Source organism: Lynx canadensis, chromosome E1, assembly GCF_007474595.2.
Source record: "Lynx canadensis isolate LIC74 chromosome E1, mLynCan4.pri.v2, whole genome shotgun sequence".
In the NCBI taxonomy this organism is placed as follows: domain Eukaryota; kingdom Metazoa; phylum Chordata; class Mammalia; order Carnivora; family Felidae; genus Lynx; species Lynx canadensis.
Genome location: NC_044316.2, coordinates 26,108,724 through 26,125,486, shown reverse-complemented (window position 1 = coordinate 26,125,486; position 16,763 = coordinate 26,108,724). Strand labels below are relative to the sequence as shown.

Genomic DNA, 16,763 nt, shown 5'->3' with positions numbered 1-16,763 from the left:
TCAACGTTTATTTATTTTTGGGACAGAGAGAGACAGAGCATGAACGGGGGAGGGGCAGAGAGAGAGGGAGACACAGAATCGGAAACAGGCTCCAGGCTCCGAGCCATCAGCCCAGAGCCTGACACGGGGCTCGAACTCACGGACCGCGAGATCGTGACCTGGCTGAAGTCGGACGCTTAACCGACTGCGCCACCCAGGCGCCCCTAAATATAATTTTTAAATATGATTTTTTATCATGGTTGAGAAGAATGATTTTATTCCTATTCAGCATTTTCATCAAGAATGAATATTAAACTATGGATATGAATATGATTTTACACATTTTTAAAATATGTTAAACGATATTATTAGACCTTAACACTGAATTATCCTTTCATTTTTGGCTTTTTGGTTGTGTGTGTGTGTGTGTGTGTGTGTGTACACATGTACAAGAATCCTATTTGCTATTACATTTAGAAATCGTTTCAGTATTTATGTATTGATGGTATGGATCTCTTCATATTTTTACTTAAAGAAAGATTATCTAAATTTGCTTTAGGATCAATGTTGTACTTGTTTTATAAAAATGGATTTTTAAACACTCCTTCCATTAAAAATATTTTATTAAGGAAATTTCATACACAAAGCAGACAGAAAGTACAGCATAATGAACCTCCTTGTGCCCATCACTCCACTTTAAAAATTATCAATACTTTGCCATTTTACCTCCCCTATTTGTTTTATTTACCCATTGTTATTTTTTTTTCTTTTGTGGAAGGATCAGTAGAAGAAAGAGTAAGGGATTAGAACTTTTTTTTTTTTTAATTTTTTTAATGTTTTTTTATTTTTGAGAGACAGAGAGATAGAGCATGAGCAGGGGAGTAGCAGAGAGAGAAGGAGACACAGGATCTGAAGCAGGCTCCAGGCTCTGAACTGTAAGCACAGAGCCCTATGTGGGGCTTGAACTCACAGACCACGAGATCATGACCCGAACTGAAGTCAGACGCTTAACCGACTGAGCCACCCAGGCGCCCCTAGAACTTTTTTTTTAAGTTTATTTAAAAAAAGAGTGAGAACGTTTGTGGGTGTCTGTGGTGGGGGAGGGGCAGAGAGAGAGGTTGAGAGAGAGAATCCCAAGCAGGCTCTGCACTATCAGCACAGAGCTGGACATGGGACTTGAACTCATAAACTGTGAGATCGTGACCTGAGCCAAAATCAAGAGTCAGAGGCTTAACTGATTGAGCCACTCAGGTGCCCTTGACTTTTTTTTTTAAGATTTTATTTTTAAGTAATCTCTGCACCCAGTTTGGGGCTCAAACTCACAACTCTGAGATCAAGAGTCACATGCCCCACCGAGTCAGCCAGGTGCCCCAAAAGAAGCTTTTATTTTCTTTAATTATTATTTTTTTTGTTTTGTTTTTTTAAGTAATCTCTACACCCAACATAGGATTGAGAGACTGGAAGGTTTTCAAACAACTATTAGATTTCACATACATTTACCCATGCGTAATTTAGCATATATTTCTAACAGATATAGACTTTTATTTATTTAAAAAAAATTTTTTAATGTTCATTTATTATTGAGAGACAGAGCATGAGAGGGGGAGGGGCAAAGAGAGAGGGAGACACAGAATCCGAAGCAGGCTCCAGGCTCTGAGCTGTCAGCACAGAGCCTGACGCGGGGCTTAAACCCACAAACTGTGAGATCATGACCTGAGCCGAAGTCGGACGCTTAACCGACTGAGCCACCCGGGCACCCCTGATGGATACAGACTTTTAAAGACATAGCAGTGACATTTTAAAGATAGTATTATTACACTTTAGAAAGTTAACAATAATTCTTTGTCTAGTATGCAGTCTGTTTACAGTTGTTTTTGTTTAAAAATGTTTTAGAGTTGGCTTTCTAAAAATGAGAATCTAAACAAGATACTTGCATGGCATTTGTTGAAAATGCATTATTTGTCTTGTAGGATTTCTTATATTCAGGATTTGTTTGAATTTATCCTGGTGGTGTTATTTAAGATAGTGCTCTGTCCCCAGATTTCTAGTAATGATAATTAGATCTAGAGGGTGAATGAGATTCAGGTTTGATTTTGTCCTTGCTTTTTGTTTTTTAGGAATAACACAAAGTGCTATATGCTTACTGTTGCATCACCTAGCAGGCAAATAATGTCCAATTATTTCTCTTTATGATAATGAGTCAGGATCATGTTTTCATGTCATTTTATATTCTTCATCATTTTTTTTTTTTACATTTATTTATCTTTGAGAGACAGAGACAGAGTGTGAGTGGGGGAGGGGCAGAGAGAAGGAGACACAGAATCCGAAGCAGGCTCCAGGCTCTGAGCTGTCAGCACAGAGCCCAGTGCAGGGCTCGAACCCACGAACCATGAGATCATGACCTGAGCTGAAGTCAGACACCCAACCTACTGAGCCACACAGGCGCCCCAATTCTTCATGATTTTTTTTTTTTTAATTTTTTTTTTTCAACATTTATTTATTTTTGGGACAGAGAGAGACAGAGCATGAACGGGGGAGGGGCAGAGAGAGAGGGAGACACAGAATCGGAAACAGGCTCCAGGCTCTGAGCCATCAGCCCAGAGCCTGACGCGGGGCTCGAACTCACGGACCGCGAGATCGTGACCTGGCTGAAGTCGGACGCTTAACCGACTGCGCCACCCAGGCGCCCCTCCCAATTCTTCATGATTTTTAATGACTATATTGCATTTTGTTGAATGACTGTTCTATAATTTATGTTTATAGTCTATGGCTGGATATTTAGGTGAGATACATTTTCATTAATATCCATTAGCTATTTACTAGGTTTTATTATATTGAAGACTCAGACTTCTTCAGCCTAGGGAAAGTCTCTTGTTATTTGATAGTTTCAAACATGGACTTTATCAGGAATGATTTGCTTTTGAAGAAGTGGAAGCCTACTCAAAGAAAGGTCGAGTAGGGAGTACAGTTGGCTTTTATTGGAACTGAAAAGTTTTAGGATGCTTTTTTCTTCTCTTTGAAGTCTTAAGTGTGTCTTCTCTTCCTTTCTCTACAGAGTTCTCTCATTATTATATTTTTTGGTTTTTCTTATGTCCTTACCATGACATGTCAGAATGAAAGCCTTGAATTATGAAATGTTCTTGTCTGCTCCTTATAATCAACTCAATCTAAATGCCCCAAATAAAAGTTCCTGAGTAAGTGAGTCTTACTGGTCTTGCTATGCCTGGGAGTGTGTTTGGGTATGGTTGTATGTTATTAGATCCACCTTTTTATTTTTTTTTATTTTTTTATTTTTTTTAACATTTTATTTATTTTTGAGACAGAGAGAGACAGAGCATGAACGGGGGAGGGGCAGAGAGAGAGGGAGACACAGAATCGGAAACAGGCTCCAGGCTCTGAGCCATCAGCCCAGAGCCTGACGCGGGGCTCGACCTCGCGGACTGCGAGATCGTGACCTGACTGAAGTCGGACGCTTAACCGACTGCGCCACCCAGGCGCCCCTAGATCCACCTTTTTAGCAGGAACTATAATAAACTTTTTTTTTTAATGTTTATTTATTTATTTTAGAGAGAGAGAATGAGGAAGGGGGAAGGAGAGAGAGAGAAGGACACAGAATCCAAAGCAGGCTCCAGGCTCTGAGTTGTCAGCCCAGAGTCTGACGTGGGGTTTGAACTCATAAACGGTGAGATCATGACCTGAGCTGAAGTTGGCCGCTTAACCAACTGAGCCACCCAGGTGCCCTTAAACTCTTTTAAGAATATAGGGTTGGACACCTGTCTAAAGAAGTGCCTAGCACAACATCTTTATCATGTACACTAAATTCTTACATATATAAAAATATATACCATTCTTGCCCATCTTCTTTTCCAAATATTTTTTGGTTATTCTCGCTAGTTCATTTTCCAGATTAAACTTAGAACCTGTGATAGATAGTATTTTATTTTTTTTAATGTTTATTTATTTTAGAGAGAGTGCGAGCACATGCACACAAGTGAGAGCAAGTGGGGGAGGTGCAGAGAGAAAGGGAGACACAGAATCCAAAGCAGGCTCCAGGCTCTGAGCGATCAGCACAGAGCCCGACACGGGGCTCAAACCCACGGACCACGAGATCATGACCTGAGCTGAAGTCAGAGGCTTAACCGACTGAGCCACCCTGGTGTCCTGAGCACCTATGGCAGTATTTTAAATCTACCTTGTCTGATATGGTAGCTACTAGCCACATGTAACTACTTAAATTAATTAAAATTAAAGTGTAGTTCTTTAGTCGCACTAATTACATTTCAAGTACTCACTAGCCACATGTGATAGTTAGTGGCAAGTGTATTGAATAGTGCAGATACGGAGCATTTTATCATTGCATAAAGTTCTGTCGGGTAGTGCTGCTAAATTTAAAGGCTTGTATATTGATAATAACTTACCTATTTCCTAATGCTCATGAAAGGCAAAAATCTCTATTTTGTGTAGGTTTTGTTTGTAGCATTTGGTCAATTATGTGTGGAAGATAATGTCACAGTATATCTTTGTTTTCTCATTTTAAAAGGTTCATTGAAGGAAGTTTGAAAAACTTGTAAGTGTGTAATTGGATTACTTTTCACCAACCTAATAATACATCTCTTTAACACAGTTTCTTTATTTCTAGGTTCTACTTGATTCATGTCTGGATTATTTGGGTTACATAATCATGTAGTTTTGTTCAAGAAGAGCACATAAGTGTATTTCTAATATCACATCAAGAGGCATGTTGATGCCAGTTTGAACACTGTTAATGATAAATTTGACCATTTGGTTAAACTGGTGACTACCTGGTCTCCATTATGAAGGCACATTTTTTTCTTTTGTAATTGATAAGTAATCTGTGGGGTCATTTTTGGAGGCTGTGTGAATATCTTGTTCCCCAACAACTTTTTGCTCACTGATTTTAGCATCCATTTAGGTAGCTTGCAGGACTCAGTTAGTACATGGGAGTTGCATGATGGTGAGTGAATTCTATCATTCTGTTTACATATAATTTTTAGCTGGCATTTTTTTTTTAATCACCAAGTTCTTAATTAATGTTTATTTATTTTTGAGAGAGAGAGAGACAGAGACAGAGCATGAGTGGGGGAGAGGCAGAGAGAGAGGGAGATACAGAATCCGAAACAGGCTCCAGGCTCTGAGCTGTCAGCACAGAGCCTGACGCGGGGCTCGAACTCACGAACCATGAGATCATGACCTGAGTCAAAGTCTGACGCTTAACCACCCAGGTGCCTCTCTTTTTATTTTTATTTTTTTAAGTTTATTTCTTTATTGAGAGAGAGAGAGAGGGAGAGACAGAATCCCAAACAGGTCCCACATGGTCAGTGCAGAGCTGGATGCTGGGCTTGAACCCACAAACCATGAGATCATGACCTGAGCTGCAGATGCTTAACCAACCGAACCACCCAGGTGCCCCAGCTGGCAGTCTTTAAGGAAGAGCTTTCCCTTTTCCACTTGTATTCTTTGAGTCTTCTTTTTCTTTTCTTTTTTTTTGTTATAAATACTCCAGGTATGTCTCATGAAGTTGGCCAGTGTGACTTTGAGACTTGTTGCCATGGGCACTTCTGTGTAAAGTGCTTTTAAACCAAGAGAATTTTTGCTTTTTAGCAATTTGGTCATTTTCATCATGTGTTTATTCTCAAACTGAGGATTTGTATAGAATAGCTATAAATTTAGGTAAAAAAATTATTCCACTTTGGATCTTTCTTGATTAATTCTATTGAAACATAAACTTTTCAGAAACTAGGGCAACTGTGTTAAGGAATTCCCATTTACACCAGACAAGAAAGTAAACAGTAAGTGGAGAGTAGGGTAACAAACACTTATGGTATCAAAAAACAACCGTGAAAAGGATCTGTCTTAATGTGCTAGCCCATTGCAGTTTAACATATTGCTTACAACCTTCACAATAGAATTTGAGTGACTTCAGTTACACATTCCAGGAGACTGGCAGTCTGTTACAATCAGAGTCTGAACTTTAGAGCAGGCTAATTTACAGCGATGGGATGAAGAAAGTTGTGGATTTGTATTACACACTCTCACCTGACACTGTATCTGATCCCTTACCTGCTGATTGACATCTTGAATGAGCTCTTTGAAGCAAGTTCCAGCTTAATTAAAACGTTTGCTTGGTTAGCAGTGATCTGTGAAAGCCTGTGATAAATATTGAATCAGGTTCACCTGCTGGTTGCTGTGAGTGGATAAACAGCTGCTTTGTGCAGTTTAATCATGAAACTGGCAGTAGAGTACTACTGTTTGAATTTTTTAAAAAGAATAGTTGAAAAGGTATAGTTATGTCACTTTTGCTATCTTACTAGAGTGTGTGCTTATGTGAGATTTTGCACAACAGGCATTCAGTACCTGTTTAGATGGCTTGGACAACAGCAATTGGTTGATAAAGATTAACAATAAACCCTCTTTTTTTTTTTTTTAAATAAACCCTCTCTTTTATGCCTCAAAGATCTTAGTAACATTCTACATTCATTGGCTTTTTACCACTAGCTTTTTATGTGCGTGGCGTTCTGAAATAAAAAAGGGCAATATTTTGCTTTTTTGCCAAGTTACATTGTAGATGCAAATGATCCTGTTAAAGCTTTGTTTTGACATTTACATTTATGATTCTAACTTCTCCACAAATTTATCATGTATTTTGTGATAACTTGAGGAACTCTTTTAGATTTTATTTTTTTCATCTGTAAAATGGAGTTAGAAATAAACATTGAACTAGGTGTTTTAGAATTATGTTAATATCAGGTAATTAACAAACGTAAAAGATAAATGAATTTATAAGCAGTAGAGAAACCTTTATAAAATTGTCTTCTTTGGACTGTCAACTTGTTTATTCCTTTACAGAATAAATAGGTCTGAGCAAGTTGGTTGTGAAGAAAATGCTGTTTCCATTTGATTTTCATTATAAAATCAGACATAAATTCTTGAATAAAACCCTCACCCAATAAGTCAGAGTCTTCTTCAGCACCTGATGAAAGTTATGGACTTAATTTCTGGAAATGCACACAAAATTGTGTCTGTAGTTTCTGGGTGATCTCAAACCCTTTCTTCTGGAACAGTTCATGGACCCTAAATTAAGAATCTATTTCCTAATAAATTAGGTTAAAAATTTTTGATCAAGAGATGTTAAGATGAAAACGATCCTGCTTTCATAAGCAGCTAAAGACGAACCAGAATAGACTGTATGTGCTGTGCTGTGTTTCTTTTGAAATTCTTTTTAGCATTTTTCAGGTATATTGTCCACTAGAATCCTTAGCTCCAAAGAGGATCTACCACAGTAGGGATTCTTAATTCTGTACCTAAAGTTTTATAGTTTATATTCCTATCATCACTTTGTTTGGAATTTTATGGGGAGAATTAAATTTTATTTAGGTTATTCTCAGTCTGTTCAATATTGTTTTTTTTATTTTTTCATTATATATAGTATTCCATTAATTGAAAAAAAACTTCACAATTTATCCATTTTTCTGTTGGTACACTTAGCTTATTTTCCTCACTATTAAAACAGTGCCGCAAAGAGTATCCCTATTGTATCTGTCTTCATGTTCAAGAGTTTCTGTAGTATGTATACTTAGTGGTGTCATGCATGGTCACAGTGTCTATGTATCTTTGATTCACTAGATTGCCAATTTGCTCTACAAAGTGGATGTGCTGCTTTATACTTGGGTCAGCAGTTTGTGAGAATTGTTTCATACATACCCTTTCTAACACCCTATCTGATGGATGTGAAATGGGATCGAATTATGATTTTAATTTGCATTTTCCTAACTAATAATGAGGTTGAGCATTAGATTACACATCTTTTCAGATGTTTATTGGCCTTTCAGCTTTTTTGTGATTTTCTTATTCTTGGCCAGCTATTGGATTTGTCTTTTAAAATTAATTTGTTGGAATTCTTTGTATGTTATGGATACTGGTCCTGGGTTATATACAGTGCAAGTATCTTAGTTTGTGCTGCCTTTTTTTTCCCCATTTTTTTTTTTCTTATAAAGGGGAGTGCCGTTTTAAATAGAAATTTGCATTGTAAGAGATTGTGTTTTCAGTCATTGTGCTTTTGGTATATTGTTTAAGAAATCTTTCCCCACATTGGGATCATAAAAATATATTCCTATACAGGGCCAGAGACCTTATTTCCCACAAAACATAAAATATTTCAATTCTGGCCCTTTACAGAAAACTTATGTTGATGTATGCTTTAACGAATCTCTTAATTGAGAGTTTTGGTTTTTTTTTTTTCCCTTATGGAACATAATGTAAATCTTGTTAGAAAATATTTGATTTAAATGTCAGCTAATAATAAGTTAAAATAGTTTTTTGAAGTAAATTTTATAGCTTACTCTTAGGAATATTTTGTAATTACATTCAGAAAATAATGTACTTAAAGTACTGACTTTAAACAGTTCTGTAACTCATGAGTCAAACTGGTATTGGTAAACAATCTGCAAACTATGCTTTGTTGAAAATTAAAGAGTATGCAGTCTTTGTTAGTAAGATGAGGTGACCCTTGTCATTGTCTTCTAGTTGGTTCGATATATCAAGAATTCTGATGTTTCTTGAATGAATGTATGGATGGATGAATAAATGAAATAGTACATGTAAAGTGTTTAGCACAGGGACAGCCTTCATAAATGATAGTTATTATTAATAATGAGTATATCAGGATGTTTGTCACTCACAACTAAAAGTGGCCCGAATATTAGCATAACAAGATGATTTTTCTTTTTGGCTTTGAAAATAACAAATTGCCCTGTACTTTTTCTTTTAAAGCTAACCTTTTTATTTTGAAGTAACTTTTTGATATGTGGAGAACTTCAAACTAGGACATCAATTATGCATCTATCAGACAAATAAAATGCAGTACATGTACAGTATTTGGCTTAGGGACATTAGTCAAAGTACATCAATTTAAAAAAATTTCAGTTACAGTTATGCAAAATACCATGTTCAGTGAATGAGTTATATAAAGAAATATAAGAAATAGTTTCTTTCTTTAAGGAATTTGCAGTGTGGTTGAAAGACAAAACATGCACATGTGGAAAGTTTCAGAAAAGTATGTTTCTATTTCATGGGCCTAGTTTTCCCTTTATTTCCTACAAATAAACTTCTTTTTGGTCTCTTTTGCTCTCCACTTTTTTTATACACTTATTTTTCACATTAAATATATCCTTTTATGTCTGTGTTCAGAATTCAATTCATAGCCTCCTTTTAGAAGGTCCTCTGATTTATGAATTAGCAAAATAATTTCTCTGGCAATGTAATAGTTTCTAGCTATTCTTTTATTATTTTCCATTTTTAAATGTATTTAGTTACCATGCTCATTTTTGTTTTTCAGCTGTTTAGGCATAGTAACTTTTTTGTTGTTGTGTAGAAAAGTTGCAGAAAATTATGAAACCTTAGACCTTGTATCATATCTTAATCTACTTGAACTTTTTTTTTTTTTTTTTTTTTTAGAGAGTGAAAGTGTTGGAGAAGGGCAGAGGGGGAGGAAGAGGGGTGGGAGGGAGAGAATCTCAAGCAAACTCCACATTCAGCATGGAGTCTGATGAGGGGCTCAATCTCATGATCCTGGGATCATGTCCTGAGCTGAAATCAAGAGTTGAACACTCAACCGACCGAGCCACCCAGGTGCCCCTTAATCTACTTGACCTTCTAATTATAACTTTGTGAAAAGAATAGTGTCAAGGACTCAGAAGTTGGCCTGTCTTTAAAATAAAATCTTATAATCTTTCTTTATCCTTTCAAAAATTTAGATATATGTTTCTATATATATAGTAGGACAAGAGAGAGAATAGAACTTGTAGACATGAAGAGGATTTCCTAAGATCCTTGGTTGCTGACCTTCTAAGAACAGATTTAAAAATTTTTTTTTAATGCTTATTCCTTTTTGAGAGAGGGAGACAGAGTGTGAGTGGGAGAGGGGCAGAGAGAGAGGGAGACACAGAATCTGAAGCAGGCTCCAGGCTCTGAGCTGTTAGCACAGAGCCTGACGTGGGGCTCTAACCCACGAACCGCGAGGTCAGGACCTGAGTTGAAGTCTGATGCTTAACCAACTCAGCCACCCAGGTGCCCCAAGAAGAGTTTTGACTCTTGTAGATTTGAAATGTAATTTATGTATGTATGTATGTACGTATGTATGTATGTATGTATGTATGTATTTATTAGATTTTATCTTCATGTTATCTCCATGGACCCAATGTGGGGCTCGAACTCACAATCCTGAGATCAAGAGTCACACGCTTTACTGACTGAGCTGGCCAGGTGCCCCTGAAATGTATTTTTAAACAGTTGACCTCCTGCATATGGAAATAATACAATTGTCACACCAACATATGTCTCTTATGTTTCTGTTTATGAATATATGTATTTATGTATATATATAGGCTCCACACCCAACATGGGGCTTGAACTCATGACCCTGAGATCAAGAGTTGCATGTTCCACTTACTGAACTATTAGGGGCCCCTAATAGTTTTTGTTTGTTTTGTTTTTTGTTTCTCTTTAAATGATGATAGAATTTTGGTGTTATTTGGCTTGGGTTTTCTTGCCTTTTGTTGAAGTAAAAGGACTCTAGACAGTTTCTAGTTATAGGAAAAGCAGCCATCTCTTAAAGAGGTTGGTTCTGCCACTCAGTGTCGCCACTTTCAGGTCTTAGAGATTATAGGTTTTGGGGAACCTGTATGTTTTATCTTTCTTGATATTCAGATATGTTGGGTGAGAGTGAACAATTTTTTATTTATTCTCCAGTTTACTAATGCGGTTTCTGTAAATTCAAAGGTCAGAAGCAAAAGAAAAATATCCCTATGAAAGATAAACCTGATAGCTTGTTAGTAGGAGAAATATTTAATGAAAGGTACAAAATTTAATTTATCCATTTATTATTTCAAGACGGCTAGATCAAAGTGTTTCAGAAAGAGGCCATAAAGTGTTAGCTTATTAATTGGATTTGAGGATATTATGACTTCCTGACATTGCTGTTTTTAGTATTCTTTCTCTAGTTTTCTTACAGAATTGAAAGTTGGTGATTTTGGTACAAATAATTCTCTTTTGTAGCTAAATAAATGCCTTTTTTCTTTTGCCACATTAAATTTTTTCCATCTGAAATAGGATTGATTGTATCAAATCCTTTGAATGGAAGATCACTTCTGAAGAAATAATTCCTCTTTAATATTGCAAAGGAAAAACAATGAATTTTCTTTCTTAATTTCTATTTTCTCCAATACTTGCGTAACCACCCATGGAAAAATCATATTCTTAAGGAGAGTCAGCCTCAAATTCATAGATGATATATTTACTTCAGACCAGTGTAAAACTTAATAAACAAAAACATGTTTTTGTTTATTAAGTTTTACACTGGTCTGAAGTAAATTAGCCATAAAATTAGCCATAGTTTATAATTTTCTCAGTTATGGGGTGAGAACCAGATTTAAGGTACCTAAATAAAGCTGCTCTACTGGCAAAAGTTTTCTAAAACTAGTTCTTGATCTTTAGCTTTTGTTAATTATAGCTACTATCATAACATTTTAAGATAGGGACATCCTTTACTTTATTAGTGCCAAATTTTAAAAAGTAAAAAGTTTTAATATAAAACAGCAAGTTACTAAACTGTATAATAGCATTTCTTTTTGCTTGAAAAAAATTGTGTGGTAGATGTATATGTATGAAGGTTTACAAGTTATGTGTTAGATAATTTGGCATAGGGGGTTGACTTATTTTGTTTATTTCAATATTGTTTGGACTTTTTGGTTAGAAAACAGTGGAATTAAAAGGAGTAGGTGATAAAGCTTTAAGTGGAATTGATTTTGAAAGCGTTTCATCAAAAAGGTCTTCTAAGCTTTGAGAAAACAACACTTTATTGGATTACTTTTATGCTTGGATATAATATATCCATATAGTATATAACAATGCATTAGACTCTAGCATTCCAATATTCAACTTAATATTCAGTATTTAATTTACTATATCATACGGTAAGAGAAATACTATAATTGAATGAAAAGAGTGGAGGTACAGAAGAGTAAACTACTTCTGCTACCTCAAGTTATCTCAATTCATTAACTAGGTTAATTAATGTGATCATTGCAAAGGCCAAAAAAGAATTCAGTCAGAAATATCATGATATAATTTGCATTCCATTTTCTGTGACCATAAATTGTTATATATTGCAACATATGTAACATAAACCACATGTCAGCTGTTTCCTGCCTCACTGTTGACAAGAGCCCCATTCATAACTCTTCTTTTTATCCTTTCAGTGAATAAGTAATTATTCAATATAGAAGGCAGGATATTTGGAACTGGCTATTTAATGTGGCAGCACTCCGTAATGAAATCTGCTGCTACTGGCAACCTGAGAGGGGAATGTAACAATTCCAGCATGGCTGTAACTTTATCTGCTTTGACTGACTGTTTATTTGGCACATCAGTGAACCTTTTATCCCTGTGAGTGACAGCTCCAGAAGGGTCACATTTACATCCATTCTATCATGTATTGTAATATTTAATGGTGGACAAGGTTGAGCGAGACTGGGAGTAATTTGAACTTGCTTTTCCACTGAGTTGAGGCTAAAAGACAGCTTGATCCCCAGTATTGTGGTGTAACATGCTATGACTTAGTATTTGTTTATGAAGGCTACTCTTACTGATTATAATTAAAAAAAAAATTAGTTAAATGGTGTATTTGTTCTACTAAACTAAAACTCTACAGTACACATTTTCTTAAGCTACTGTGCTAGTTTTTTTTCCCATCAGTGACCACTAATATAAAACTAACCACCTCACAGTATTTCTCTTAAATGAGGCTGCATTCTGTCTCATTTGTGTAGTAATTGAGGTTGAAAAGGGAGTAGTTATTAAGAACCCATGGTTCTGAAATACAGCATTGAACTTTTTATTTTATTTTTGAGAATTTGAAAACAGAAGAGAAAAATCAGGTAAATAATGGACTATATTCTTGATGTTCCAAATGGTATGCTTAAGGAGACATATATCTATTTTAATTATGGAACTAAATTATGAGTAAAGTTGTCCAGAAAAAGCTATCCTGTATAATTTTACTGATGGATTTGCATTCCATGACAGGTAATTTAATTTCAGAAAGACTGTTCCGCACGATATACTTCATTATTAAGTATTAATAATTTACATTCATTTTTATCCCTTTGTTAGAGAATAGTTTTCTTGTTTTTAGTGATGTTTTAGATTCAACTTGATATTTCTATTTTTTTGTAAGCTATATTTAAAATGCTTTTTAAAATATTGGTATATTATAGGATATTTGAATGGGCTACTCTGTAAACAAAAATAGCACTATCAACTCTAAACTAATATTGCATGTTCACTTGAAGTCTAAGCAAAAATGAAAATTGTTCTCCATTTTGTCTTATTTTTTACAATTTGTGAAAGAGGAGAATTAAAATCTATTTAAAACATTTGGAATTCAACAGTTGTAGTGATGTGTTAGAAAGCCATGTAAATATGGAAACATCATTTATAACTTCTAAGAGTGCAACAGAACCAATTTGAAATGGAGTTTTTAGTTTTTTCTTTAATGGTAAGTTTTAGATGATGTAACATCTTGATATTCTCTTTATTTGACAGTTATGATTTATTACTTATAGCTTCTGATTGTGTGAGAGGTTTAATAACATTTTTTGTGGTATACCAGACATGAGTTGTCTTTTCTTTTCTTTGTTACAGCCCCCTGGTCACTGTTCCAGGTGTTGTTGTTCTACTAAACAAGGAAACAGTCAAGGTTACTCAAATACCACTAAGAAGGATCATGGGGGGAAATCCAAGATACCCAAAATATATTTTGGGACGCGCACACACAAGCAGATTGCTCAGATTACTAGAGAGCTCCGGAGAACAGCATACTCAGGGGTCCCAATGACTATTCTTTCCAGCAGGGATCATACTTGTGTCCATCCAGAAGTAGTGGGCAACTTCAACAGAAATGAAAAGTGCCTGGAGTTGCTGGATGGAAAAAATGTGAGTAAAGTTATTTTGTTTCAGAGGAAAAACAAGGCTGAAAAGATTCAGTTTACTCAGTTTTTCATGTGTTCATTTTATGTTTTATATGTGTATTTCCAGTGATAATCTAACCTATGAAAATCAAATTAATTGCTAGTACTGATAGATTTCTTATGGTAAAATTGTTTTTAAAAACTTTTCTTTAAAAAAAATTTTTTTTCTTTGAGTTTAAAATCATAGATTTTCGTTCTAAAGCCTGGGGATATTTTAGTTAAGTGTCTTCTTACTTCTTTGAAATCCTGCCACCAAAAATATTCAAATATGGATGATGTCATAGGAGGAGATGAAAGTATTTAAGTGATTTAATTTAATTAGATTTAATAAATATATTTTATGTACAGTATTTTAAAACTTCAAAAGAAGATAGTTTATTTAGGCTCTCCCTTGAGTAAATTTTTAAAATACTTTTTAATTGAATGAGAAATATAATGATTATCCTATCTTATAATTCTGATTAGTACAAACTTCTGTTTCAAAAAAAAGTTATTAAATTATTAAGTTTAAAGATATGTCATTAATGGTTTTGAAGTTTTCCAGGGAAATCTTGAATAATATGAATTTGGGCAAGGTGGAAATTGAGAAGTCTTTCTTAGTAAAAACATACGATTTTTTAATAGTTTTTTGGCGGTATTAGTTTGTTAGTCTGTGTACAGTTTAATAACTTGTTTATTTACTCTGAAACTGAGATTACAAGTCTGGAATATACTCAGAGATTATTGCTGAACTGTAAATTGATAGTCTATGAAATTACCTATGATAATTTAATATGTTTTGAAAGTTATTCTATCTTTTGCTAATATTTTGTCAGAGTTGGTTCTACACAAAAAACCGTGAGCCATAGGTAGCCCTTGAGTTTTATTTAATTGATAGATCACCTTCTACCATGTAATTTGAATAAATTATTTTGTATTATGCATTTCTTTTTCAGTGCTTATGGTTATTTGTCTTGACCTTATTCTTCCTCAGAATGCTTAGCTCATAGGCATACATGAACATTCTTTTTCTTGTTCTCAAGTCCTGAAGGTAATTTGGTATTGTAATGATGCCAATTACAAAGTCACTATAGGTGTCTATGTTTACTATGGCTGAATCACCAAAGTGAAATGATAAATAGATAACTGACAGTTTGAGTGAAAAAGAGTTTAAAGTGTGATAACACTTCAATTGACACACTCCCCTCAGGGTTGTGTTACACTGCTAAAATGGATGAACCATTCTGGTTTTGCTATCAGCCTGCACAGGAGTGTCATTCTAAGTGCCCTTGAAGTGTAAACTTTCCGATTTTTTGGCTTGATCCAAAGGCACGTGTGTTTTTGTTCAGTTTCTTTTGCAGAAGTGCTCCTGTACTGGAAAAGCAATGTACTTATCTGCTAAAAGTTAATTTTTGTTTCAATTAACAAAAAAACATCTTAATTAGTGCCAGAAATAATTCTAAAAAATTATTCTCGATATGGAAAATATGGTTTTTTGTGAAGATGAGATTTAACAGTTAATAATCACATACTCTGAAGGCATCTTGGTGATCGTTTGGTACAAATACAAGCTTTTAGCATAGTACAGAAGATACTTGGAATGAAGAAATGGCGAATGTATTTTTAAACTCAATCTGTATCAAACTCAGTATGAAAGATATTTGGCATGTCTCCATCTGTCTCTGGATCCCACAATCAGGATTTTAGAGGAACCTTAGAAATAGCAGCCTTTGGGTCTGAGGAATCTTTAATAGGCTCCTGGTTCATTTACTCTTTTGATGCCTCATCACATGAGAAAAATGGGCCCTGAAGTTTGTCCAATGTCTGACAGCGAGTTAGCAAGAAAGACAACTTTTCTAACTCCTAGCCGTTGTTATTTTGATTATACTAGAAAAAAAACAAAAGGTGGCTTATGAAATGAGGAAGTTGACACAGCATGAGGAGTAAAAAAGAGTAGTAGAGATGGGACAGAGGAAGTGAAAGAATGAACTAAATAAACGTTAGGTGAACCCTTTCCTCTTGATTTTTATTGTTAGTACCTTGGAGGTTCTTTTTACATGACTGAATACAAAGCTGTAGAACTAGTAGTCCCTCAGCTGATCATGCCTTGTCCTGGAATTGGCGACATTATTTTATAGGTTATGAACCTTTTATGTTTTACTCCATCTCTAGTAATTTCTAGGTATTTTTGTGAATGTAATGAGTAAATATGTTTTGAAAACGTAGATTTGGCTTTTGGATAGTTTGTAGATAAGAATGTACTATGTGTATATATATATATATATATATTATAACAATTGTATATATATAATTCCTTTTCACTTGTTAAGGACAGCAAACTGAGATGATAAATATTGGATTTCACAATCATTTAATTTTTTTATTGGTACATAGAATTAGTGAAAATAAAAATGGCCCATTCTTCTACCAGTTAGTCCCAAATGAAAATAGAAAAACAGTAATAATATATTTGTGGTTAGAAGACTCAAAATTACAGAAAGGTGTAACATAAAAAGAGAAAAATCTCTTTTTTTTTACTCTTCCCATTTTCTTAACCTTTCAAGGAAATTACTGTAAAGTTTTATGTATATTCTTCCAAAACACTTAAAATATGCATTTGTTATATGTGTATATACTCTTTTAAAAGCTCAAGTACATTGGTACATGGACAAATCTAACACATTTCTTAAGGGCTATATCTTTTACGTGAATTTACCATAAGTTATTTAACATGTCCCTTCTTGATAGACATTAAACATT

At 34.7% G+C, this 16,763-nt stretch overlaps 1 protein-coding gene across 1 annotated transcript in view; it reads left to right on the top strand.

Moving 5' to 3' along the window:
• The window catches only part of BRIP1 (BRCA1 interacting protein C-terminal helicase 1), a 196,961-nt gene that overhangs the window by 41,379 nt on the left and 138,819 nt on the right, over positions 1-16,763 (top strand). Inside the window, 1 exon segment of the mRNA XM_032591161.1 lies at positions 13,699-13,989. Coding sequence (XP_032447052.1) covers positions 13,699-13,989 — 291 coding nt within the window.